This window comes from Andrographis paniculata, unplaced genomic scaffold (assembly GCF_009805555.1).
Source record: "Andrographis paniculata isolate CXL003 unplaced genomic scaffold, ASM980555v1 Contig49END, whole genome shotgun sequence".
NCBI classification, from domain to species: domain Eukaryota; kingdom Viridiplantae; phylum Streptophyta; class Magnoliopsida; order Lamiales; family Acanthaceae; genus Andrographis; species Andrographis paniculata.
This window is the reverse complement of record NW_026137583.1, coordinates 2,768,659-2,795,016: the sequence shown is the minus strand read 5'-3', so window position 1 is coordinate 2,795,016 and position 26,358 is coordinate 2,768,659. Positions and strand designations below refer to the sequence as shown.

Sequence of the window (26,358 nt, the reverse complement as noted above, 5' to 3'; positions counted from 1 at the left end):
TAAGCAAAAGGTAAAGTAGTCCTGACTAAAAATATCATATATGATTGAATACATACAAGATCAACACTGTCCATGATTAAAACAGTGTTGCCTTATTCAACAATTTTTATTTTTATTATATATATATATAGATGATTACATATTTGGAATTCTTCTTTCGAAAGAGTCATCCTCAAGCAAAAGCATATATAGTATGAAGATAACAGAACACACAAAGAGGCTACATCAGCAAACTCACTTGTATAAGCTATCAATTTGCTCTTTGTATAAAGATACGACTTGGTCCCGGCGTATTTTCATCGTTGGAGTCATTAAACCGCTGTCTATCTGCAAAATAATACGTGCATAAAAAGGTCATCAGTACTTCAATCGAAGGAGATTAAACTAAACTGCACAAAACCAAGAATTTTACTGTGAAAGGCTCATCAAGAATGAGTATGGGCCCGACTTGGAACGAACAGTCTGAGGTCCTGCGACGATTGCATTCATACAAGCATCAGTACACGATTATATGAACTTTATACACTTGAAAAATTGAATTAATATGCGTAATATTACGGGGATATTTGGGTGTGTTTGGTTTCTATTTGAAATCAAAATAACCATTATTCAGTTCACACGATTATCGATATAATCCACTATTTACTCTTACGAAATATTACATTAAAATACTATTACATCAACAATCCAATTTCAAATCAAAACCAAACAAAACCTAATAAAATACTCCCTCTGTTCCATATAAGAAGCAACATTTGAATTTCGACATGAGAATTTAGGCAGATACCGGGAAAATTAGGTGATGCAATGAGAAACAAAAATGTATATTCATTTTTTTATTTGTGTGGTGTGATGAGATGAAGTGTATTAATTATTTCATTTTTTGAAAATATTGTATACAGGTATTGGAAAGGATGTATTAAGGTGCGGGTACGGCATGAAGGGTTGTTTTAACGGACTCTACGGATTTCAATAAGGACAGAAGCCAAAATATGCCTTCTCAAGAAACAAATAGGAAAACCATTAGTCCTCTGGTTATATATTTTCCCTCACTTCAAAAGGGGGTATAAATTTTCTTACCATTTTTGCAATTCGTTGTGCAACAGGTTGGTCTGTTGCTGCTTGCTGAGTTCAGTTGCAGAATTTTCCACCATGGACAACCTTTTAGCTTCTAGGAGTATCTCTTCTTTGTTTGGTACAATTAATGCTCCAAGCCTTCGCTGATCCTGATTTAATATTGAGTAAAATACCATGTTAATGGAGTTTCATGTTGTGTACATAAAATGGTGACGATTTGAACAGGTGAATATTATCACCTGCCCAATGACCACTATTTGTTGTATAAGGCTACTTCTCATGGCAGCTTCTTCAATCTCAGAAGGCTCAACGTTTTCACCTGTCGGAACATTTGGCATGAGTTCGAAAATAGATTATAGGCCAAATATCAAACAGGTTCAGATTTATTCGGTTGCTTCTGGAAGAGGAGATCTCCAGAACAAAGATACAGAACTTTTCTTTATCTTCTTCTCTGGTTTTTGAACTTCATGTAATTGTATATTGTTTTACTGAATTCAAATAAACTCCCTTTTTTGAAAGACTTTGGACTATGCAACAAGCGAGAATTTTAAATACCTGTCAAAAGAACTATTGTATCTTTTGCCCGTCCCTCTAGAACAATTACACCTCCAGCTTGACGACTTCGTCCTCTAGAATGAGGAGGAGAAATCCAACCAATATCACCAGTGTTTAGCCACCCTTCATCATCTATAGCTTGACTTGTTGCTGAGGGATTCTGGTAACATTTCCAAAAAATAATAATGAATAATTTTTCCCACAGAAATTGATCTAAAGTGATTACAATCATAGTCAGCGACGATTGAAAACATAATGTGAGATTTGAAACAGTTATATTTCTCAACAAAAATGACTCTCAAGTATCAATATTTCTGGACTCGCCTGAGCAAACCTGCCAATATTACAGATCAATCATGCAAAAGAAAATCATAGAGCAAAAGGCTTATTTGGGGAATTGTTCTACTAAGTCAAGTGACACTTTCTTAACAGTTCACATTGTCTTTACACAAGGAATTTGTAAATCTAAATGTTGCAGTTTAGGATCTTTAATGCTGGCTCATCACTAAATCTAAAATATTAACGATGAAAAAATATATGCTATCTGATCAATTCAAGGTCCAGAAGTTTATACCTATGGGGTTATTCAATCAGGGTAGAAAGAATTTTCACTTGAGTGTGGGTGGGCAAGACTTGTCATAGGCTCATCTTTTCCTTCTTCGAAATATATGTAGAATAATTATCTTAATATGAAAAATTAAAATACTTGAGAGTAGACATTTATCACTACAAATGTCATGATGAGAAAAAATATTACCTTGTAATAACCCTTCATCACTTGTGGTCCCCTTACTTTGACAATGCCTTTTGACCCATGTGGAAGATCAGCATTTGTTTCAGGATCGACAACTTTTATTTCTGTTTGTTGAATAGGATGCCCAATTGAACCAAGAACCTTTGTACACAAAAAATAAAGAAAAAAAAGAGCAGCCATTTTGAAATTGGAACCGGTCACACTAGATAAAGTTTGAAAATAATTCAGCTCTACAACTGTGTACCAAAGTCTAAGTCACTAATTTCAGTTTTTGTAATTATTGCATGTTATAGGATATAAAAAAAAGTAACAAAAACATAAAATACAATAACTCTGCATTCGTGGCATAGATATTACCGGGTCTGAAGGAGGCATAGTCGAAATGAGTTCATAACCTACCTATTGCACAAGGAACTTAAAGATGGACAGATTAAGAAACACAAATCAGAAAGAAGGATTGAGAAAGAAATACAAAGGAATCGATGGGATAGCTATGGATTAACCCTGCATTTCTTTGAAGCCTTCACATATTACAAGTGGGTTCACAATTGGTGCTAGCAAACTAATGATATCGTCACTTCAATTACAGAACTTGAACTTGCTGTATATAATTTAAAAATGACCAATATAGATGAAGAACATGTATAACTTTGTAATGTTGATGAGATCTGATATTTCACTATGATAAAACTGGCTATAACTACAGTTAAGGCATAAAACCAAAAATGCCCTTCTTTCTATTAAAGAAGCTTAGCCAGAAATATTTTGGGCCATGATAGCTTTTAAGAAGCTGTCTTCATCAGCACAAGCTAGCACCCCACACAAGTAATAAATCTTTTCCCAGTAACCAGATAAAAAGATATATGGGTCATTCTCATCACTCCCATATCAAGGTGCATCAGTCCATAAATGATATTATCGTAATTGAAGATCACAATCAGAAATCTAGACAGCAGTGATATATCACGATACAAGAAACCCAAGGAATATAAAAAAATAAAAATAAAAATAAAAGCAGATTCAATAAATGGTTTCAAATTTTGCATACTAACATTCTCTGAGAACTAATTCAAAGATTTACACAATAGTACATGCATAGCTCTATTTAATTAATATGAATATATACATTTCTTACATTACAGTGTGGCCTTCGAGCAGCAACAACAGGAGAAGATTCAGTTAAACCATATCCATTTTGAACCTTTATGTCAATTGCCTGTGTCAAGAGAACATGGTGTTCTTAGAAAGCAGCCTCATCACATTTATAATTGATGCAGAATAGAAGAATCTAACCTCAAAGAACTTGTCAACATGAGAAGGCAAGCTGCCACCTCCACTTACACCAGCCTATCAAGTGTATAGGACAGTTTTCTAAGTATTTCTCAGAGATATTATTGTTAACATATTAGAGCTAGCAAATTTAAAGGAAAAAAATATCCAGACAAACCTTTGAAATGCCAATAGAAGAATGTATTTTACTATAGACAAGCTTTTTTGCCAACATATGAATTGGAAACAATAATGCAGCAACGATGCTTGCCCACAGCCAATCAAAGATTGCATAAAGGAGAGAAGGCTGCTCAGGTTTTGTAGCCAGACATTTTCCCTAGGAAAAAGACAAGAAGATTATAAAGAACAGAGCTGAAAACCAAATGCAATATAAAGATAAAAGTATGAATTATAATATCAATACCAAAAAAAAAAAAACTCTCAAGAAATGAAATCAGAAGAATCATCAGTGGTAATTGTTAAGAAGGGATCCGGGCATCAGAGCCAAATGTTATTGAGCAGTGCAAAGTTTTGGTTAATTGACTAACATAAACAAGATTAAATGGACAATATTCAACACTCCCCCTTCGAGATGATAATCTCGAAAATCCATAAAGGATCCAAACCCAATACGGACACCATGGCTATGATACCATGTTAAGAAGGGATCTGGACATCCAACTTAAAACCACTTGGTAATAGGTGGAGTGGCCCTTCACCCTTATATTATAGGGGAGATCCTACACATTTAGCAATGTGGGACAATATTCAACAGTAATCATCAAGATTTTCCATTTGCTAACAAATGATTTTCTCTGTTGAGACTAATCAAAGGGCACAGCTGAAGTAACTTTTTGGAAGTCTAGCGGCAATGAAATGAAGATCAGGCAGAAACTAGGCACAGTTTACTCTGTGTTTTCACACTATTCGTCAAAATTTCCCTCTCTAAAAAACATCATATCCAAAACCTAATTTTCATTTAAAATTTTACGTTGAAAACTTATTCTCTATTCAAAACATTACATCCAACACCAATCTATATCACATAGCATATCTATTTTCTATTCAACTTTCTACTATTCTTAAACCAACCCAATATTCCAAAAACCACTTCCAAAACATATCTAAAAGGATCATAGGTAAGTGACTGTAATTTCACTTGATCACACATCCAAGGGCTAGTACTGACACTCAAGCAGAGAACACATTATGAGGCCAAAATAGTGTGAGATACCCAAGTATTGAGACTCAACATAGATCAATATCTTTATACACTTGTCAGATAATAGCATCATTGAAGCTCAAGATGATTAAAAAAAGGTGATAGGAACACATCAAATTTCATTCTATAAATTTGGTCTGTTAACTCCTGCCCCATTACCATAAACACTTAGACTAATAGGGTAAGAAATGATTGGAGTTTCAAATGGATGCACAAATACATTGATGTATGAAAAGTAGTATAATTAATATTTTGCAAAAACTGATTGAAATTAATTTTAAAAAAATTCTCAAATAAATGATTCTATATTCATTTAAGAGCATGCCAAAGATGATTCTGATTAATGTGACAGGACATCAGTAACTGCACAATTATTAATGTCATTAGCTCTAGCAGTGTTGGAATGTCTAGATTTATGGACACACTAATATTCGAACATTTAAATATTGACCTAAGAAAACAACTATACATCAAAAAGGAGCACAAAAAGTCCAAAAATCCTGCAAGCAGTTCAGTAAGTTCAACCTCGTATATTCTTTTCGCTTCCATGAAGGCTACACTGATCTTTAGGAATTGAAGTGCGATAAGCTTACGTACAGCAGAACTCATATTAATCTGCTTCTGTATTGCACTGCAGTGTATAAAACCCAATTCAATGATATTATTCCTTCATCACAACAACATGCTGAAAAAGGGGCAAACGACAATCAAGAAAATACACTTACTCATGGAATAAATGAAATCAAAGTAATGACAATCAATAAATTAAATTTATCTACAATTAAGATATAACAAAAATATGTATGTATATTTAGCAATTGAAATTTATGTACTATGTAGAATGATCAAGACATTTAAAAGCTTAAACTAATATACAAATCTTTGTGTCCTTATTTCTTTAACATTCACTCAAATGTATGCCTATGCCATCTTTAAAATATCATATTAATTAAATAATATATAGAGTTTATCATAGTGACAGTCTGCTGATAAAGTGAATATTTAGTATGTTTCCTTAATGCAAAGAGAGACTATTTATGTGCATTCGTAAGAAAAAATCTACATCATTGCCTTCCTAGATATTGATTTAAACATGTTCCCCACTGGATATGATGTGGTATGAATCTGTTATGTTTCAGGCTAGAAGGTGATGTTCTGGGTTTTTATTTTGAGCGAACTTTGTGAAGCAGAAATTTTCAAAGCGAACAGCTTCAGTAAGCCACAAAGCAAAACAAGCAAAAGAAAATGAATTGTTCTTAATTGAAAATCAAATCAATCCCTAAGGTGTAGCTAAGCAATTGTTTACTGGATGAAGAGATAAGCAATGAAGTAAGGGCCATCAGGCTATCGTTGATTGCACTAACTTATGTTTGCTAGAGGTGAGAAGTCATTTCTCACTGGTTAGAGGGAAACAAACCATCTGGGGTTAATCATAGCCTTCCTCAAGAATCCCTGCTAGTATAGGAATCTTATTAGATTAGGACACCTGACGGATGTGTTTTAGTTATTCTGGGTTTCGTTATTTGGAATTTCAGCACATTTATAGCATAAGAGCAGGCAGAAGGGACACAAATTTTGGGTAGTTATTCAGCTTAAGCTGGTGCAAGGGTATGCTATTAAGATACCTTACTAGTTTTTCTTTTGTTAAATGGAAGCTACTTTCGGAAGCTACCTTGTTTCATGACTCACTTAATAATGTAGAGATTTTGATTTTGTTCCAAATATTTACTACTTTATTCTTACTCAATTGAACTTTATGGAGAAATACATATTGCATATCAGCAATAAACAATATATATGATAGTAATTTATTAAATCTTCTCATCTACTCTACTATTTATCTATCTATGTAGGTCATTTATTCTATTATATTGTCACAAAACTTATTCAGCCCTTCTGTTGTTTTGCCTTCTAAGCAAGCACACTAATATCATAGTTACTAAACACTACTGTCAGCTCCACAGGGAATGGTCCAAAAGTTTGCTATGTCATATTTTGTATTTCAAGTAGTTAGAAACTGTTAAATTGGTAGGTGGAACCTAAATTTCGCCATCAACAAACTTTGGGATTTCATTTCAAGACCCCCCCTCATCCGTTTTGATCATGTTCCTGGAAGTGCAAACTGTTCGGCAGAATTTTTTTCGAAAAGTGGTGCCCAAGGTACCACCAACTTTATTGCACGACTTTAGTTCTGCTTTAAGTTAGATAGCTCTCTTAGCATAACGATACCATCTCTAGCCCCGAGTTAGATAGCTACCACAAAGCTAAAGACATGTATTATATCCTTCAAATAAATCTACTTTTAATGTTTCAAATAAATAAATGAGTAAGTGCCAACAATTTTCAAGTATATAATATAGTAGGAAAAAAATATTTATAAAACACACTAAGTAGTAAATTTCATTAATTCCCAAAGGGTTGATTCTCTCCAAGATAATTAAGTTATAATAAAGATTATGCATCATACTTTCTCCCATTATTCAACATCCAAGATAATTTTCAATGAAGAACAAGAAGTTTAAAGAGGTAGAATATTACCTGTAAAGCGTCTCATATACTAATGGAACAGAAATAAGATAATGAGGCTGATAACGACGCAAATCCTCCTGCAAGAAAACTAATATATTGGTTCACCATTGCGTGGGAAAGATATTTCCATTTGAAAATATGAGAAGCAAAAGCCCAGTTATATTATATCACTGTTTTGAGAGTTCAAGAAGAATGGCTGAAAGGAAAATGATCTATATTTTAAGAAAACAATATACCTTCAAATTCTTCACTGTAGTGTATACATGCTCAATTCCACAAGTAAATATGAAATACTCGCAAGCTCGTTCATATGCATGCCAGGGTGGCAGCATACTCAGAAATCTATCCCCAGGAATGGCTGGCACAATGTCCCATAAATATTTAATCTGTAGAGAACAACTGTGTATCTCATTAGTTTTCTAAAGGCATACTAGTGTCAAATATAAAAATACAGACCAAAAATGATATGAAATATTGGAACCATGAATCAAAATTCTGCAGTTAGTTTTAGATATAATAATGAAATACAGTTCAAAATCAACTATACACATTGTGTGTGTGTTATGTTTTGCTTTAATTTCAATAAGCAGAACAATAGGAGCAGAAAAGTGTTAGATTTATGAAATTTCAGTGCCGTTAATAATGGAATGTGTGCACTGTAATACACTATATATATTGTTATGTATATATTGTAGATTGTAGGCCTAGGCCCAAATTAGATTAGGGTTTTACCTAGTTATATGTATTAGCGTAATAATCAAGAAAAATTATTTTCATGCGTATAATCTTAATTGCAGTACCTACATATACATATAAATCAGAGGGTTATCTGTACTAGGATACATATAAAAAATCCCTAAGAATCCTGTCCTAATCTTGCTCTAATTATTCCATCTTCATCAATGTCTAGTTATATAGTCAACCCTTCCCTCAAGCTAGAGCGTATATAGCGTAACTTGTCACATATATAGCAGATCCATAATCCACCTTGATAAATATATCTCCAAGTTGATCTTTCGACTTGACTTATTCTATAGAGATGCAAACTTGAACACTTAGGAATAAAGTGAAATCAACTTCAATATGCTTTGTTTGTTAACAAATTTCTAGATTAAATGCAATGTGTAGAGTAGCCTAATTATCACACCTTACTTTTTCTGGAAGATCAAGTTTGTGGCCAACTTCTAACATCAATTGTTCAACCCATACCATCTCACATACTAAAACCATGGCTCTATAGTTTTCTTCAACAACATATTTAGAGACTATATTTTACTTCTTAAATGGTGTAACACTTCCAGCTTGAGCTGACTGGCACTTATTACACTGCCATAACTTATTTGGCAGCAATAGTCTATATTTGAATCATTAAATACTCAAAATTTCTCCAATAAAACAAGATTACACCATTAGATAATGCAGATCTAGTGCGATATCAATGCTGAAATAAAAAAATTCCTAGTTGCCACACAGTTATGAACCAAAAGCATCTATTGCTAGGTTTGAATGATGGGGGCGGGGGGGAATGTGGATTTGTTCGAATGTTCCAAATACTTTTAAATGAGGATATATGGCCATAATGTATCGGTCCTTTTAAGAGTATATCCATGGCAAAATTATATAGTCCTTTTCATTTCAATTGTTTTGGAGAAGTAACTACTGGAAAATAATAATGCATAAACCTTATGTGTGTATTCTAGAATTTTTTTCTAGTTTATGAATGCCATTTTTGAGATTCACACCATCCTACACCTATAGATAGAGGAAAAATGTAACATATTAATATGCAAAGAGGGATTTTTTCCCAACTATGAGCATAAAACCATGTAATATCAGCCTTATTTAATAACTTTTTCCTATTGAATCTTAAGCAAATGTCGGTCAGGTCCAATCAGTGAAACATAGTATTTCTTATGTAGAAAGAACATACAAGGGTGAACTTGTGCCTCATGATCTTACCAAGCAGAAGGATGCCCAGAAAGAATTGCTTTAACAAGTCAAGAACCTTATCTTTGCATAAAAAAATAATGAGATAACAGCTGACCTGGTGAAGCAAATTCTTGTGCGTCAGCATAACACCTTTAGGATTGCCCGTGGTGCCACTTGTATACACAAGTGTTGCAACATCATCAGTGCTTATAGTTTTATATGAATATTGCTTTCCTGAAGTTCACGTCAATTCAACGAATCAGTAATATTTGGTTGGCGTGTCATGAATAAGAATAAAAACAAAATTAAATAATTGCTTTTTGCATAGTACCAGAATATTATCCGAACTTTGAAAGACGATAATTTCATCACTTAAAGACCATCATATCCCAGTAACTTAAACTAACTATCTTAACAAGGCAACTCAATTAAATAATTGTTCTGAGTTCAAAGAAATCCATGCTTCAGTATGCATAATAGAGTTTCAACTTTCACTAGTCAAGCATGAGCTCCAATTAATTAGTACAAAAGATCATCAACTAGCTCACAAGCTTTCAATTTCTAACTTACTAGTTTTAACAATTTTATACAATATAGGATACATTTAATAATTAGTTAATATAGAAGATCATTGAATACAAAAAATTATAGAAGAGAATACAACTAACATTATTAAAATTCGAAGGTTGGCTCCTCTATTAAAATACAACCCACTCAAAAGAAAAAAAAGGATAAAAAAATCTAACCAATTCTATCGCAGTGTAGATCTGCAGATAATATCATAATATAATGATTTCACATTATGGCTGGAGTTTCAATAAAAACCTTCCAAGTATGAGATCAATTTAATGCACCCTTGCATTCATAACTTTTTTCAAACTCAACTGCCTCATAAAATTCCTTGGGACACTGACTAATTAGGAATAAGTGTAAGACCAAGATGTACAATATTACAATATACATGTGTGTTATATTTTCATTTGAAATAGCCAAAATATGTGGCAATTGTTAAGATGTTATCTCACTCAAGCAACAAATTCGTTGGAGACATTTTTTAAATGAAAAATATTAATAACAATACAAGAAATTCAGAACTGATTTTTGCCAATAAAAATCAAAGAATATCATATGTTAAGATGGATATATGGATATACTGCCACATTAAAGTTCCATATTTTATAACATTGTATAAAATGGATAGAATACTAAAATAGACTTACTAGATTCACCAGAATGATGTAAAGTTTCACGACTTGTTCGGCCTAAATCTATTATCTCCTGGTAACTATAAATAGGAACTCCTTCTGCAGCTTCATTTGAGATGTAAGGTTTCTCTCCCCAGAGCAATATGACAAATCTTACAGCAGCTCGAGAGTGAAAGGGTACTGAAATCCGATTGTACATCTCAGGGTCATCCACCACTAACGCAACACTACAATTAGGAAGCGATATAATTTCAATATAAGAATGGATTACAGAATTAATCAAAATTTTGTCTTTGCAATTGCCACTAGAGAACTTTCTACAGGGGAAATGGTCAAATATGTCCAACAGTAATAAAGAAGTTACTAATGATTTGATGATTTAAACAACGGCTAGTTTTCAAAGATAATTATCTCCCTACCAACCACAAAATTTCAATGTAAAAGCAACAATATTTTGGTATAAATTGCACATATAAACACAATGTAGCTCAACTAAATAGCCTAAATTATAGGTCAATATTAAAGAACATATAAATTGATGTCCAAATACTCTTCCTGTGTCCAGATCCATAGGCAAAGAAGATTCAAATCATGCAGAAACATATATTTTGTTCATATCATAGAATATCTTATCCAAGAGCAAACTGAACAATAACTTCAAATTGTAGCGGAGTGCAAATCCACAAAGCCCTTGGTTGGGTTCAAAGTGCTCCATCCAAGTGGAAGCTCAATTTCGAAAAAAACATATTGCAACACATCATTTTTGACGTATATTTGTTGACTTCCTCACAATGCACGGCTCTAGGAACGGAAAGGACTTGGGAACATGACTGTTGCGTTATTATTTTGAGTTTTCTCGATTGTTTCATATACACCTAATTTTAAACAGTGATGGTCACCTCTCACTTACTAAATCTCTATATATCCAAACTCCTTTTTCACAAATATAATCATTTACTTTCCAAAAGAAATTGACATCAACCGATAAAATACATTGATTGGTTATAGCTGGGTTACCATCTTTAATTGGCTTATAAAGTTCTGTATAAATATGTTCGTTCATTGCACTAGAGCTAGTAGATTCGTACCATACAAGCAAAATTCCATATTTTCATTCAAGAGCAAGATTTTAATTTCCTGTGTGCATGTAAAAAAATAAAAATAACGAAGCATTAATATCACAATTTCGGAATTTCAAATGATGGCATGCAGTAATAGTACAAGCATAATATAAAGAAAACTCACTCTCAATCAAATCTAACAAAATGTCATATCAAAGTAAACTTGGAGTGAAAAGTTATTTGTATTACTCAATGTAGTGGTACACACATATACAATCAAAGGGATCTAACTTTAGGAAGAAAGTAAACCAACAAATTAATATGGGTTTGTTTACTTTTGATTATTGTGTGCTTATGTATATATATATATGTGTGTGTGTGTGTGTGTGACATAGTTGTTAGATGTAATGTCTTTAATGAAAAATTGATATTGGATGTGATCAATTTTTTAGGAGAATTAGTAGCTTGGATAGTAGAGTTGTGATCAAATCACAAGTAAACACCATATATATATATATATTGTAAACTTTTATTGTATTCTTCATAAATCATAGTGTCACACATCACAACAAATAAATATACATAGTTTAAAACAGCCCAAAACTAATGAAATATCCCCACCCTAATCTAACACTTCCCTTCAAGCTGGTGCGTACAAGTCATGCAATCCAAGCTTGTTAGTTGTTACACATGAACTTGAATCTAAGGCTCTAAGAGACTTTGTCAATATGTTTGTAAGCTGATCATTTGAAGACACATATTCAGTGTCCATACATTTAGAAAACACTTTCTCTCAAGCATTGTTGGCATGCAAAGGCAACATTTCCTTCACTATGGTGTGACACCACCATGAATGACTCAGCCTCACGCCAAGAGTGAGAAACATAAGGAGAATCTAAAATAAACACCGCTACAGATAGGAGAAAATTGGTTGTAACTAAGAAAATTGTAAACCAAGTTAGGATTACGAGTCGACTGAGTACCTTGTCGCAAGGCAACATGTGATGATGGTATGTGGAAGACAATGAAAATAAAGCTTATTCATCAATTTAAGTAAGCAGCGGTAAGGTAGGTATATCTTGACAATGCCATGTATGCTGACTATAAACCTAGAGTGGAGGATTGGAAATGTGAGCCTCTGGAAAAGAGGCCACAGGTATGAGGATGGAGGCTAGAAGGAAGGAAACACTAAAAAGTATGGTGACGACTAAAAGAAATATATACAGTAAAATAATATTGATGAGTGAAAGATAAATAACACCAATAACCTTTTGAACCCAATAGTAGCCAAGAAATAAAACATTTGATTGACTAATGACACAATTGTCAAACCAAAAGAATGGTCAATGGTGGTTGACTACTGTAAAATATAAATAAATAAATGGTGTGTAAGCTTAAGCTTTTTGGTGAGACGACCATTTAACATCCTCTAATATGGTATCAGAGCCATGATATCCGTATTGGGTATTGACCCTTGTCAGGATTTTGAGATGGTATCATCTCGAAGGGGGAGTGTTGAATATTGTTCTATATCGGAAAATATGGGAACTTCCTCTTACTTATAAGGGTAAAAGGCTACTTCACTTAATATCAAATGGTTTTAAGTTGGAACATCGAATCCCTTCTTAGTAGTCATAAACAAAACACATACAACCAAACACACAAAGAGGTAAAGGGTACAACAACATTATGACAGATTGAGTTGAAGATTAAATAGGAATCTGATGACTTAAGGCAATTGACGGAGACCATTAATAAAGAAGCAAGCTAAAAGGATAATATTGGCCCAAAACTAAGAAAGATGTTGTAGAAGGATGTGGGTTATGTCTACTAAACGACGGTTCTTGCACTTAATCACCCTATTTTGTTGAGGGGTGGATGGGCAAAATGATTGATAATTAATCCCCGAAGACAGTGACAAAACACTTAGGGTGTTTCTTTACACTCCAAACTTTATATTTCTACTATTTGGACTGCGTTTCCCGAAAAAGATACATTTTTCTCATACAAAACATCTCATTATATATTATTTTAATACCAAACTCAAACAAAAATTTTCCAAATCCCATTAAAAGAAACACGCCCCTTTAATAGGACAAGTTAGAATGACCTAACCGCTGATGAAACAACTCAAAAGTCTCGACAAAAATGGAAGTAAGGGTAGAGAAAAGACAAAAAAACTCGTCCTATACCACATAAGACTCATGTCTAGTAACAATTGCCTGCTTGTATTGCAATCCTGAATAACAAATGAATAACAAATGAATCATTAGTCAGCAATAAAAATCTCAATCTCTAGTAAGTAAAATTGATAGATATGAGGTTGATGGACTCTATGGAACACAAAGTGCAGACTCAAGTGAACTTGAGGATTTGTTTTAACATCATTGACTAAGGTAATAAAGGTTAGGGAGCTTCCCAGATAAAATGTAAAAATAGAGAGAGATTACTATTACCAAATATATATGGTCTGTAACACTAAAATCAATAACTCGTGAATACTAAAAACAAAACCCTATGAATCAATCGTAGACTAAAAATCACCAACAAGGGGAGCTTGAGCATCATAAGACGTGGTAGGACTAGCAGAGGATGATGATTGTTGAGATGCCTAGAAGTAAAGTACATTATAATAGGCACGAATTATGGTGGAGTCCGATGAAGAACACTCTTGTCAAATCAATAGCAATTGCATTTGTTGTACAAGGAGGATGTCCATGTATGATATAGCAATGTCTTTGGGATAATGCATTTGTGACACTAAAGTACACTTGCAAATGACATTTAGTACAAACTAACTTAAAAAGAGCCAGCTAGGGGACACCCTGAAAAGAATGTGCACATTGTTAACATTAGTAGTTTACTCAATTAATTTAATCTCTATTCAATCTCGGATAGCCCAGACTTGGCTCATCCTTACACGGGAGTTGGTCTAGCACCGGCCTAACTTCAGGGGCATCACATCCTCTCCTACTTAAGAAAGCAATATCAACATTGCACCCCAAAGATCTATCAATTGTTAGACCCCTCAATAGTCAGGTCAACAACTATGGATTGTTGCAGCTTGGCTCTGATATCAATTGTAACACCCCAGACCGGAAGCCACATTCGCCGGGCATGTCACGATCGTAGACTGGCCCGCAAGTCAACACAAGTCCTTCTACCACGCTTTTGTCCTCACTCATGCATACCCTTGGAAAGACTTCTCAGAGGTCACCTATCCTAAAATTACTATAGGGCAAACACGCTTAACTTTAAAGTTTTTTCGGTCTAGAGTTCTTTCAGTAGGGCTCTCAAAAAGAAATGTGCACATGATTGACATGAGTAGTTTAATCAATCCATTTAATCTCTATTTAATCTTGGATGGTCAAGCCCCAACTTATCTATACACGGAGTTGGCTTAGCACCGACCCAACTCCGAACATATCACATAGGCAACGACTACGAGAACGCCACAAATATTTTGGCAGAGACAAATAATCTGATAGCATGTGGTGTAGACGGCGGCATGTGTGGCACATACAGAACAGTGGCAGAAGGAAACGACATCGACCTACGCACCAGTATGGCGTGTTGCTGAATAAGACACTAGAAATAGACCAAAAACTAGCCGGAATAATTGAACTACTGATTTTCTGCGGTGATAGATGGCATATTTCTGACCGTGGTTGGAATGGACTAGAAGATAGAGAACCAAATAATGGTGTTGGTGTGGTGAAAAGGCTGCTCAACTTGGTGCTTGAGAGAAATTAGGGTTTATGACCAAGTTAGGGTTTTTAGATAAACGCTATAGGCTTTGATACCGTGTAAATGTTTATTGTATTCTTTATAAATTGTAGGATTACATAACACAACAAATAAATATACACGATTTAAAACTAGCATAATCTGACATATATATATATTATATTTTATATTATTTCCTAATCATAGATAGATAATACAATTCTATGTTAACATTTATTCTTTATATTCCGTGATCCTACGTGCCTTTGGTTTTTGTTTGTAATGTATGTTTTTAGGTGAAATGTTGTGATATTTTGCATAAACAATTTGTATGTTTTTTAGGTGAAGTTGCATAGTAAAGAGATTAAAACCATTCAACATGCTATCCCATTTTAAAGTACATTTTTAATATACTACATATTAACAATGTAACCATGGACACTCTTTGAACATATAGAATAATATAAATTTCCACAATCCATTATAACCTTAGGTGGAGAAAAGCCACAACTCCCCTACCTCACCATCTTCTCAGAAATGACCATATACATTTAATTTATACGGCTTGCAAATATTTTAATGTTGTTTCACTCAGTACCTTTTACAATTTGAAATGGCTTGAAGAGCTGATTTGACTATTTTGGCTTTTGAGAGACTAGATTTATGAGGAACAAAGGTGTTGCTCAGTCATAGTCGCAGCACACATTGAGCCTCGTAACAATAAATATTTCCTCTATAGTTTACTATGTTGATAGTCTTGTCATAATATTGTATGCTAGCTGGAATCTGAATTCTGTTCATCAAAAAAGAAAATGCTCGCCTGACCTTTCTGAGTGGTTGTATATCTGCAAAAGCTCTTCATTAGATGACCTTGTACCCCTTACAACATTGATTGCTCCAGTAGCCATAATACCTGAGATAATTTAGTACATTACACGGATTGGCACAGTTGAACATCTAATACGAAGAAAAATATATATCCAATTAAAGAAGTTCTACAAAGTAAATTTTAAAATTCATGATCTTTTTCCGGCTTGCATTAGATATAGCACAGATGTCAAATATCATTATATCTTTTTTCTATAATACAGGAGTTTTAAAAACTAAAAACATTTCTGCTAATCAGTGACATAATCTAAGATATCTAGTTATATAAATAAGATTCAGGTTGCAAAATTAAAGAAGATATATTCATATGTCAATGAAAATATGCTTCTTCTTTTTTTCAAGTCTTCAGAATAGAAACAAACCTAAAGTTGCAGAAATCTAGCGTCTGTGCTAGTAAGCTGGACATAAACATAGAAGTACCTTGATCAGAAACAAGCCACCGACATGAATTGTCAGCAAAAAGAGCAATTTTTTCCTCTGGTTTCAGTCCAATGACCCTTAACCCTTCGCAGAAGTTCAAAATTTCTTCTTGTAGCTGAAAAATATTAGGAAAATGTTTCAGATAAAGCATGAAACCAAACTAGTCATCAAAAAAAAAAAAAACTGCAGCACCAGAGAGTCGAGAAACAAAAAAGGAAAAGGAAAGGAAATCATTAGCAAATTGTAAATTTCTAACTTCATGACCATGAGTGCATCAAGATCAGCAGAATGTTCAATACAATTTAGGCCATGTCCTTTTGTGTTTGTGTTTTTTGTTTTCATTTTCATTCTATTATTTTCCCTCCATAAACATTACATCCAGCACGTTTTCTGTCACAAAATATTACATTGATCCACTATTATCACCTCAATAATTTTTAACAACAAAACAGAAAAGAACACACCCTTAAATTTAAAACTCATGCATTAGTAGTACAGCATGGTTACAACGGCAAATGTTTTTTCGCTAACATGGAGCGAGGGGAAACAAAGAGCTTTGTTCTGATTGTAATAAAGATGACCAAGAGGTTTGGATGAGCCTTCTGCTTCTCATCTGTTTGTGTTTCTTGAGATTTCTTGATTTTCCATTATCAGGTTCCTTACTATTGTAAAGCTTACCTAGATTATAATAAATAGTCAGTCTCTTCAGAAAAAAAAAAGGGAAAAAATACTGGCATTTTTATTTATTTATTATTTATTACCTTTTTTATTATTATATAATGCGTGGCAGAAATAATTTAGCAAATACCAACTCGATGATGAAAGGGGAAGGCTGGCCCATGTGCATTGTTCTAACAGTGATTGATGTATTTATCTAGAAAATGTAACTGTAAGCTAGAGCTAAACCCATGCACACATAGTCGACTGAAGAGTCGAATTCACAAGAAGTATACATGCAACAAGATCTAAAGCTTGCCTCTTTATAAGTCATATTTGTTGAAGGATCATGGTATGGATCCACTAGTGCTATGCGATCTCCAAATTTCTCAGCTGAGGTCCTCCATATGTCAGGTACTGTTGTCCACTCATTAGATGATAAAATTTGATCTCCAGAGAGCAAGTCATTTTCTAAAATGGGAGAACACTTCCTGATCTGCACTTCTTTTGTCTTCAAAAAAGGTGACATCAAAATCCATGTCAGATTCTTATTCTACTGTTTTCAGCAGTTTTTCCATCAAAGCCTCATTTACAACCAAAGAGCAGCACGTGTAAGAAATAACACACAATGCCTTGAATTTTTTCCTTTATTGTAGCATCAATCATGCAACGATAAACAAATATATGCGGGACTATAAGTTCAGCATGATATGCCAATGTGCATGTTTTTGTTTTTTTTGTTTTTTTTTTGTTTTTGGAGAGGAGATTTCATTAACATTAATATTATGGAGCATGTGGAGAGTAGTACCGATAGAAAAGTCGTCTTTTTTCTTTTTTTTTTCCGGGGGAGGGAGGTGGCAACCAAACTAAAAATTCAGCTAGCTCCAAAGCACCACATTTCGCAAAGTGGTTGTCCATCACATATTGGGACTTAGGGATGTGATGAAAACAGATGGAGAAGTATATTGGGGTGTGTATTTCCAGTTAACTGCAGTCTGAGATATATCTTTACCTTAACTTTTAATAAATAATACTTTTAGCAGTTGCATCGAAAAAAAAAAAAAAATGTTTTTTTCCAGTTTCATTAGAATTCATCTTATCTTGTAGAAAGATTAAATATACCAATCATTTTCTGCATATTAGAGAGAACTACATGCAGTGTTTTGGCAATCGTCAATATTCATTTTTGCAGATGAAAGACTGATGTAACTTTAACCACAGAACAAGACAAAAGGAAAGTTGTTGTTAGCATGTTAAGCTTCTAAGCATGCATCCCAAAAGTCTGTAGCATCTTAGATAAAGTCACATAAAGTAGGAAATCAACCCACTTATTTGGATGTACAAAAAATTTACAATCTGACAAAGATAGCAAGAAGAATATACACATTTATACTTGGTTCCGGCACAAGCTAAGAACAGCCATGTCTGACCTGTGTATTTCTTTGTGCGTAAGTTAGAAAAAAAAAAAAAAAAGAACAAAAAAATGCAAACCAATGACCATGGAATTACAAATGTGATACTCTAACCTCCGATATAAGTTCTGCTTCTAAATAGTGGGTTAATAGTACGTACAAAGTCTGGATTTCAAAATTTATAATTCTTCCTCACATATATAGACACAAAGGCGCACACATTTATAATGTTTCTTCTATAATAAAATTAAAAATTGGTGAGAAGTGCTTCATTTCATATATAATGAGGAATATTTATATAGAATATCTTAGGAAAGTTAAAGACATAGTAACTATATTCTAGGAAAGTCACATTCAAGATAAGTAAATTCTATTAGATTAAATCGAATCAAATCTAAATGGGAACATTATAAATAGCAGTCGTATATGCTAACTCTCCTTCTAAAGTTAGTGCATGGATATCACACATGTCCAAGACAAAATCACATGTAACTTTTATCTTGCCAAAGTAAAGATTATGTATTTTATGTAGTTTCTGTTGAGTTCAATATGCTTATTGCAATGATACTGTAGGATTATTTGCAATATGATTGTCAAGGTTTTTCTGAACCAGATCTAGTTCACCAAAAAAATATTTTAACCAAGGAATCTCCGAGAATCGCATGATGAAGGGTATGGAAATTGGGCTTCTGCACTTCCCAAGTCACCAAATTGTCCACCAACAAATGACACATAAACTGAGGTGGACTTTCTGTCCAACTTGAACCCATCAAAATCTGAATATATAGAACCAACCACTAGATGACCATGTTAGAGAACATTACTCCTTTTCTTAAAAGATGATTTAAGATTTGGCAAGATACGATTCATTGCATTCATGTGCCCATCACTAGGATTGTGCAGGAACTGGCTTATCACAGTAACTGAAAGGATAGATCAGGTCTAATGGGAGTTACATAGATCAATTTTCCCATTAGCCGCTTATATACCTTTCTTTGTTTGCTGGAATTAGATTCAAGTAGATATTTAAGCCATTACTCGCTTCAATAAAAGTATCTACAAGAAACCAAGTTCCTAATTTCAAAAAAAAAAAATATATATATATATATATATAGTAAATACTTCCGTTAAGAGAGGAAGAGTCCATATTTCAACTGAGATAATTCAATGCCCTGGAAATAGCTTTGAGTACCCAAGCCCTTCATTTCAAATTCCTTAGAGAAATAGCATTTAAGCTTCGCTATCAAATTGTTGTTACTACTTGTGAAAATCATATCATCAACATAAACAATAAGACTTGTAAAATCATTACTGATTTTCTTATAAACAAAGTGTGTGCACTGCCATAGCTTGCTTGAATTGTACTCTGTAGAGTAGATCAATTCCCAAACCATGCCCTTGGTGACTGTTTATAATGCATTCTTTAATTCACAAATCTTGCCTCTTTTTTGGCATAAACCCAAGGATCCATATACAACTTTTCCAAAGGGTCTATGTTTAGGAATGCATTTTTCAAACCAAACTATCTCAAAGGCTAGTCATGATTAAGTGCAAAAGATAATATGACCCACAATGTTCATTTTTGCCACAAAGTCAAAAGTCTCCTAATAGTCGATTCCATAAGGTTGGGTGCATCTCTTGCCACCAATTTAGTTTTGTATGTATCAATTTTTTCATCCTACATTCTTCTTATCGTAGGAAAAGTTCAACCATCACCCACAGAGTGCTTATGAAGAGCCTAAATTTCTTATTAGGATTTTCAAGAGACTCAAAAATGACTAGAGCTGCTAACAAGCTGAATTGAGCCAAACTTTTCATGTTTGAGCTTGACTCGTTAAGGGCTTGAACTCGGCTTGTGTTTGTATACGAGCTAAATTCCTTTTTAAAACTCAGCTTATTAAGCAACTTTTGTATTCGTATACGGCTCAACTCGACTCGTTAATAGATATTTTATTTTATTTTATTTAAACTTAAACTCAATTAATAATAATAATTATTAATTATTAATTAATGTGTAAAAAAATAATTAAATATAATATTACAAAGGAAATATATTTACTAAATATAGAAATTAATGTTATTTTTTAATGAACACTATTAAACATTTATGAATAGATTTGAGCTCCTTTGTTAACATAACAAGCTAGAATTTGTGTTTTTATTCGGCTTGTTTAGTTTAGCGAACAAATTTTTAACGAGCTTAAACGAGCCGAATTGAACTGAACTCACGAACAATCCATTTTTTTACAAATCTACTATAAATAAACACAAAGACAATTGAAAAGCAAATGCAAAATGTACTATAGATAACCGATAGTACAAGACGGAAAAAAAAAAGGATAAACGATGTTTGAGGATGATTTCATAAAGCCAAACCTATCAGGTTCTCTATGATCACGAAAAAATGTGTCTCATGTCTTAATCCTCCACATGGGGACTCAAAGTAGAAATTTCTAATGACAACAAAAGTGGAGACCGAGACAACAAAAGAGTAATTCAATGGCATGGTAGTATCATGCAGAGTAGCATTGGAACCTGGGGAGGATATGAAAATAGCATCCTCATTTCTCCTTTTGTAACCTTTCTTCAAAAACAATTCATCTGGTCTTTCCTTGGTTCCTATTCATCTGGTCTTTTCCCTTTTTCCTCTAGGTTCGGATTTGGTTGCCACATGGTTAGGATCTTGAGAGAACTCCTTTTGATCACCCCCTAAGTTCTTCCCCGACAATTCCTTTTGATCAACTAAGTTACCTAAAATCCAAAATTTCTTTTCCTCCCACCATATGTATATATATATATATACATATATATATTCATATATATATATATATATATAGCTAGTAATCTTCCCCTGAAAAGGAACCAGAGTCATGTCCTAGAAAAATAATACATCCATGGAGCTAGAGTATTTCCTACTGGGAGAGTGCTCTAAAAAGTATCTTTCTTGTTACTCCAACTTTCCAGTGGGACAAGTTTGGTTCTTTTTTGTAAGTTATCTCAATTAAATGCTTAATGATCTTGCTAATGGAAAGAAGATTATTAAAGAGATTAGGTGAATCTAAAACAGAGGACATGAAAAATGCAAGAGAATATGAGATGTTCCCGGCCCTAGTGACCGGCATTGGAGTCCTATTAGTAACCTGAACAGGCACAACAATTGGAGAGAAGAGTATCAAGTAGAGAAGGATTAGTCTTAAGATTAGTGCCCCTAGTTCAAGAATTGAAGTTGGTAAAAACAGAGGATACGGAGAATGCAGGAGATAAGATGTTCCCGCCTCCAACTGGCATAGAATCACCTTCGTAACCTGAACAGGCACAACAGTTGGATTTAAGAGTATCAAGAGGAGAATTGATAGTTATAAGATCGTTGGCCCTGGTCCAAAAATAGATAGTCGAGGAGGTTGCCCATGTATTACCCTCAACTAGTTGATGCATTACACATGAAGTCCTAGTAAGTTGTTTCATACCGTATTGCCCAAATTGGGCATCTGTGATATCCATGCACTAACTTGAGGGGAGAGTTAGCATCTAAAACATATTTTGTTTCCTTATTTTATTTAGATTTGATATGATATGATTTGATATAAATATTCCATGTAAAAGTTGCACTTTCAGCCAATCTCTAATTATGCCAAATGGACTATAAAGGATTCCTATAAACAATTATTGCCTCAATTACTTGATGTAGTTTTTATCTTCGATGTGGTGTCATTGCAATTGTATTCTTCAGTTGGCCACTTAGGATACTCCAAAATAAAATTACATTTTCGAATATGGAAAACAGTTCCTTTTTTTTCTTTTCTTTTATTAAAGATCCTCCCAATTATTCTAGCGACAAACTAAACAACAGCAAGGAATATTTCAAGAACAAGAGTGTCCAACAATAAATACCATCCATGAAAGCTTTTACAATGGCTACAAAATGACATTTTTCCTAATGAACTCAACAAAATACATCTACACCTTTTATTCTTCCATGAGAAAATGTGAACAAGAAAAAGTTCAAGCATTGTCTTCATGTGCTTGTTTATCAGCATCCCAATCCAACCTCACTACAGATCCTTGCAGCCATATCTTATAAAATTTTCGATAGCAGAAGAAAAACAAAATAAAAAGCAAAGAAGCAAAAAATCCAATTACAAGAAGATTATGTCAGCTTTATCCACTTAACAACCTCAAATCTATTATCTGCAACAACCAAAAATCCATTGCAGTGTTACAGATAGCACCTTTTGTGCTTCAATTTAAATAAAAGTCACAGGAGAGAGCATATCAAACACATCAGAAAAACAAGAATGGGCTATGAAAAGATCGATCTACTTGTCCCCACGCTAAAGACATCATAACAAATAGCGTTAAGAGCAGTTAACGCTAAAAATCTCCAGTAAAGGCAGTGATCACTAACCAAGAACCCGACACATATCAAGAATAGTTCATGAAACAAATGGCCCATTTCATGAGTGCAAAAACATGTTTCCTATACTGGAATCACAGTAAATAGAGCTGATTTACCTGGGAGTCACAGTAAATCCGAAAATTCGGACTCCTTGCAAGAACACAACGTCCAGGTTTCTTGTTCTTATTATAGAATCTGGACTCGATCAATCTGAATCCACCAAGTTTAGGGAATAACAGGTGAGTCAGGGCTAGGCTTGACCCACAAGGGGCCGTCAAAGAAAAAGAAGTCGGATTCATTGTGACAGGGGGAAAGGGAGGGCAGGCGAGCGAAGGAAAGAAGGAAGGATCTGCGAAGCAAGAACAGTGAAAGGGAAAGGGCGAGGAGTCTGATCTGATGACGAAGAGAGTAGAGAGTTGAGTGAAGAGAAAGCAGTGATTATTGTTGCAGAAACAACCGCAACAGTGGCTGCATTGAAGTCTCCACCATCCCTCCGGACAGATGAGATGATACGAGGAGCTGTCGTCGTAGTATTTGGTAATAATATAGGCGTGTTTAATTGTATTTTTAAGACTACAGTTTTAATTTTAAATAATAAAATTTTGAATTAAAATAATTGTTAATATAATTATATATTAATATAATATTTTAAATATAAAATTAAATTTTAATATAATAAAATATACTCTGGTTCGTGCCAAAGATAAGATAGCATTTTGTTATAAATATTAATAATAAATTATGATAATATTTTATTATATTTTATATAAATAGTACTGATATTTTAAATAGTTTTAAAATTATATTTAAATAAAATATATATAATATGAATATTATTTTTGTAGATAATAAAATTTTATATAATACAAATAAATAAATATTATTACCGCAAATTAAATTTTATGAAAAATGAGAATTTTAAAAATATATAAAATATTTGTTAATTGAAAAAAATAAAAATAAAAGAATTTTAAATAGTATGTTAAGAATTTAATTAAATTTATTTATATTTATTAAATAGGTTTAAAATTAATAAATTTATAAAATAATAAAAATAAATCATCGACCTAAAAAATAATAATCATATGTGACGAAATACGAAGACAATATAAAAATATATATATATTTAATTTGATATTAAAAAAATAATTAAAATAATAAAATTTAGAGATAAATCCCAAAATAAACGCACCTATATTAATAGCAACAAGTAATGATTATTTTTGTTTGACATAGAAAAGTGTGCAATTTAAGCTGGCCTATATTCTATTTTATGTCTGTCAGGTCACCAAATTGGCATCCACAAGGGTCAACACCTATATACTACTCGGTCCGTACCTTGACCGCAATGATTACTTGCTAGATAGGTAAAGTGCCAAATACACTAAAATCTAATAATAAAATAATACTCCCTCCCTCTCATATATATTTACTGCATTATAGACACAGTATTTTAGAAAGGGTGTAATTAATAGATAACTAAAAATATATTAGTGAAAATAATTATTTTATAATAGAAATAATTATAAATTAAAATTAAAATAACTAATTAGTTTAATTAAAATTTAAAAAAAATTAAAATGAGATTAAAGTATGTAATTATTTTCCAAAAAAAAAAAGCGACAGTATGTGAAACGGACAGAAACGACAATCTGGACATGGTATTTGAGATGGAGGGAATAATATTTTTTTTATATTAAGGGTGTGTTTGTTTGGGGGTTTGGATTTTGGATTGGGATTTGAATAGTAAAAATTTTGAATTTGAATAGTTGTATGATGTGATATAAATAGGGTTTGATGTGATGTTTTGAATGTAAAATTGATTTTTAGTATAATATAAAAAATGAAAAATAGGTGTTTGATGTGATGTTTTTGGGGAAAAAAAATTGAATGAATAGTAGAAATCCTCCAAAATCCTTCAAACAAACAAACCCTGAGTAAAAATCACTGGTAATTGGATTAGGACAATTTATAGCCTGATGTCAAATTAATGGGTTGGTTAGATCAAGTGCCAAATACACTAAAATATAATAATAAAATAATACTCTCTTCGTCTCAAATACCGTACAACATTTATGTTTAGCACGAGAATTTAGGTGGGAAGTATTTAATATGATAATTTGAGATAATTTGGATATTAAGTGATGTAATTGGAAAGAGAAATGATTATTTGATTTTTTTATTTGAGTGATATGATATGATTTATTGTATTTAGTATTTGAAATCTTGTTTGGTTGGTAAACTAAGTGAGATTTATATTTCCAAATTCAGTTTGTTTTACAAATTAATTAAAGGATTTGGATTTTAGTTTATTCTAATAAACTTTATATCTATATATTTTTTTTTTCCGTGAACTTTATTTTTTACTAATTTCAGTGTATTCTAATAAAAAAATTTTAATACAATTTTTGAGTAATAATATAAATAACATTAATGATTATAAATAAATATGTAATTTGTAGTAGTATGCTTAAATATAATATTATACTCCCTCCGTCCAAAAGAGGTATCTTATTGAGAGTTGGCATCTGAATTAAAGAATAATAATATTTAATTAAAAGTGGATATAAAGTAGAATATAAATGACTAAAATATCCTTACTTTTTTAATGATTTTAAAGAGTACAGTAATAATTATGAGTAGTATGGAAAAGTAGAAATAATTTTGTTATAAAGTTGGGGACCACGGCTACTAAATAAGAAAACAAGACAATTGTTTTGAGACGGACGAAAATGAAAAAATAAGACAAATCTTTTGAAATTGAGGGAGTATTTTATAAAACCAATAAAATATAATTTATATGTAAATATATATACATTTAAATATTAAAAAAGAAGAACAAATATGATTTTATTTTTTTTAGATAGGAGGATATAATAATAAAATGTAAAATGTCCGAACCTAATACCCTGCAAATCAGGCCCGACGGAAAAGTCACACTAGGCGAACCATGTGTGGAGGTGCTACACCACAGGCCATCCCTTACAGGACATGTTATCAACATTTTAATCGGGACATGTCATCAGCATTTTTAAAATTATACATAATTGTGCATGTATTACCACATTATTATATACATTGAGTGCGTATACAAAGATTAGATTATAATTTTTAAATAATTTTAATAAATTATATACTCAGAAAATTAATTAATATAACGTTTATTTTGTATGATTAAATAATATATAAAATTATTCTCTCTTCGTCCCAAAAGATTTGTCTTATTTTTCAATTTTCGTCCGTCCCAAAACAATTGTC

At 32.6% G+C, this 26,358-nt stretch overlaps 1 protein-coding gene across 2 annotated transcripts; it reads right to left on the bottom strand.

Moving 5' to 3' along the window:
* Window positions 1-23,625, bottom strand: LOC127252889 (probable acyl-activating enzyme 16, chloroplastic). Of its 2 annotated transcripts, XM_051277262.1 has the most exons (18): window positions 23,217-23,625; window positions 17,612-17,803; window positions 16,636-16,750; window positions 16,153-16,240; window positions 10,556-10,767; window positions 9,451-9,569; window positions 7,643-7,792; window positions 7,416-7,483; window positions 5,403-5,508; window positions 3,834-3,992; window positions 3,680-3,733; window positions 3,522-3,602; window positions 2,390-2,527; window positions 1,633-1,792; window positions 1,317-1,396; window positions 1,081-1,226; window positions 413-470; window positions 1-327 (listed from the first exon to the last, which is right to left on the bottom strand). In XM_051277262.1, exons 1-18 carry the CDS (start codon window positions 23,397-23,399, stop codon window positions 235-237), a joined length of 2,202 nt encoding a protein of 733 aa, XP_051133219.1. In that variant the 5' UTR covers window positions 23,400-23,625; the 3' UTR covers window positions 1-234. The 2 variants fall into 2 exon arrangements, with proteins under 2 accessions (XP_051133219.1, XP_051133220.1); XM_051277263.1 differs by lacking the exon at window positions 17,612-17,803.
* Window positions 23,626-26,358: the final 2,733 nt, after the last annotated feature.